This window comes from Rhinolophus sinicus, chromosome 1 (genome assembly GCF_057876585.1).
Source record: "Rhinolophus sinicus isolate RSI-liver-muscle chromosome 1, RSI-T2T, whole genome shotgun sequence".
NCBI lineage: Eukaryota > Metazoa > Chordata > Mammalia > Chiroptera > Rhinolophidae > Rhinolophus > Rhinolophus sinicus.
The window spans coordinates 172,417,745-172,419,787 of NC_142501.1; the positions used below are offsets into that span (position 1 = coordinate 172,417,745).

At 40.1% G+C, this 2,043-nt stretch overlaps 1 protein-coding gene across 1 annotated transcript; it reads left to right on the forward strand.

The window, feature by feature from the left end:
* The first annotated feature begins 411 nt into the window (after window positions 1-411).
* On the forward strand, window positions 412-1,103 carry LOC109452265 (large ribosomal subunit protein uL5-like). The gene is made up of 2 exons (XM_088802209.1): window positions 412-807; window positions 954-1,103. Exons 1-2 carry the CDS (start codon window positions 412-414, stop codon window positions 1,101-1,103), a joined length of 546 nt encoding a protein of 181 aa, XP_088658335.1.
* Window positions 1,104-2,043: the final 940 nt, after the last annotated feature.

Sequence of the window (2,043 nt, forward strand, 5' to 3'; positions counted from 1 at the left end):
AAGAGTTTCTCAACCTTGACACTATTAACGTTTGAGACTTAATAATTCTTTATGATGGGTGGTCGTCCTATGCTTTATGGGATGTTTAACTGCATTCCTGTACTATACCTACTAGATGCCAGTAGCACACTCCATTCGCTGTAGTGACAACCAAAAACTGTCTACAGATGTTGCTAAATATCCCTGGGGGACGGGAGAATCACTCCTGATTGAGAAACCCTGAGATAAGGGATAAGGAGACCAATGTTGATGCACCAAGGTTGAGATAACATTATGGAGTGCCTAGACTATCAGGCTATGGAATTGGTAACTCTTATAAACACTGGGTAACTTGGAAGATTTCTAAGTAATGAACTAACATAAAACGAACATTATGGCTTTAAGAATATGAAGCTTGTCTTCCTGTCTTTCATGATGGTGCAGGATCAAGGTGAAAAGGAGAACCCCATGCGGGAGCTTCGCATCTGCAAGTTCTGCCTCAACATCTGTGTGGGGGAGAGTGGAGACAGGCTGACCTGGGCAGCCAAGGTCCTGGAGCAGCTCATAGGCCAGACTCCTGTGTTCTCCAAAGCTGGATACACCGTTAGGTCCTTTGACATCAGGAGAGATGAAAATATTGCTGTCCAATGCATAGTCCATGGAGCCAAGGCAGAAGAAATCTTGAAGAAAGGTCTAAAGGTTCAAGAGTACAAGTTACAAAAAAAAAAAAACTTCTCAGATACTGGTAACTTTGGTTTGGGGATCCAGGAACACATCGATCTGGGGATCAAATATGACCCAAGCAATTGTATCCACGGCCTGGACTTCTACTGTTTTCCCCCGAAAATAAGCGCTAACCAGAAAATAAGCCCTAGCCTGATTTTTCAGGAGGCCATTTCCTGAACATAAGCCCTAATGCATCTTTTGGAGCAAAACTTAATATAAGACCCAGTCTTATTTTCGGGAAATCATGGTATGTGGTGCTGGGTAGGCCAGGTTTCAGCATCGCAGACAAGAAACGCAGGACATGCTATGCTGGGGCCAAACACAGAATTAGCAAAGAGGAGGCCACGTGCTGGTACCAGCAGAAGTATCTGTATGCTGGGATAATCCTTCCTGGCTAATAAATCCCTGTTTCTATCCAAAAGGCCAATAAAATGTTTTCCGTGAAATGTAAAAAAAAAAAAGAATATGAAGTTTGTACCTGTGTGCATAATGGCATATTAGAGGGATAATATAGCAGGCATATAGATCAGTGAGCAGGTCAGAGAGTTATCTTAATGTGAAATAACACAAACAGGAACTAAGATAATAACAATGAAAATAAAGGTGGCCGATGGGGAAGCGTTGCAATAAACATTGCAAGAAACACATGATATTCAATATGTCCTACTCAACTTGCAGAAGTGAAGGACGCTCATTACTGAAAGTGAAAATGATATATTACAGAAAAGCCCGGAATTCTATTCTAGATAGATGTTTGCACTTTGTACACCATATGAAACTTTCACTACCTATGCCACTTATTCTTCCAAGGATTTTACTTCTCATTTGTAAAGGTATGAGATTTATTAAGACAAAAAAAAAAAATAAAAAAATCTAAAGCCTTTTCTAGCTTCAAAATCAGGTTAAACGTCAGTAGTTCCAGATTTAGGGTTTGGTGTAGCATGTCTAATTCGGTAATTTCAAAAATCAGGGTCAATTGTCATTTTGTGAGGAAAAAAACAATATTTATCACTTCCCTTAATGCTTGAGATCACATGGAGAGGATTCAGAAATTGACAGAGAATCCACGAAGCATGCTGGAAGTACATAGTGCAATGTATATACAATTATGTATTATTCTGCTCAGGCTACTATAACAAAATATCACAGGCTGAATGGCTTAATAATGGAAGTATATTTTTCTCTCAGTTCTGGAGGCTAGAAGTCGAAGATCAAAGTTCAGGCCCATTCAGTTTCTTAAGAAATCTCTTTTCCTGACTTGCAGAGGGTCACCTTCTGTGTCCTCACATGGGTTTTACTCAGTACATATGCAGGATGAGAGAGGGAGCTCTCTGGTTT

Excerpts from the sequence above, each read along its gene's own strand:
- LOC109452265 (XM_088802209.1), top strand. The coding sequence starts at position 412 with ATGATGGTGCAGGATCAAGGTGAAAAGGAGAACCCCATGCGGGAGCTT. Across the intron at positions 808-953 it reads GTATCCACGGCCTGGACTTC|TATGTGGTGCTGGGTAGGCC; the intron begins TACTGTTTTCCC and ends GGGAAATCATGG.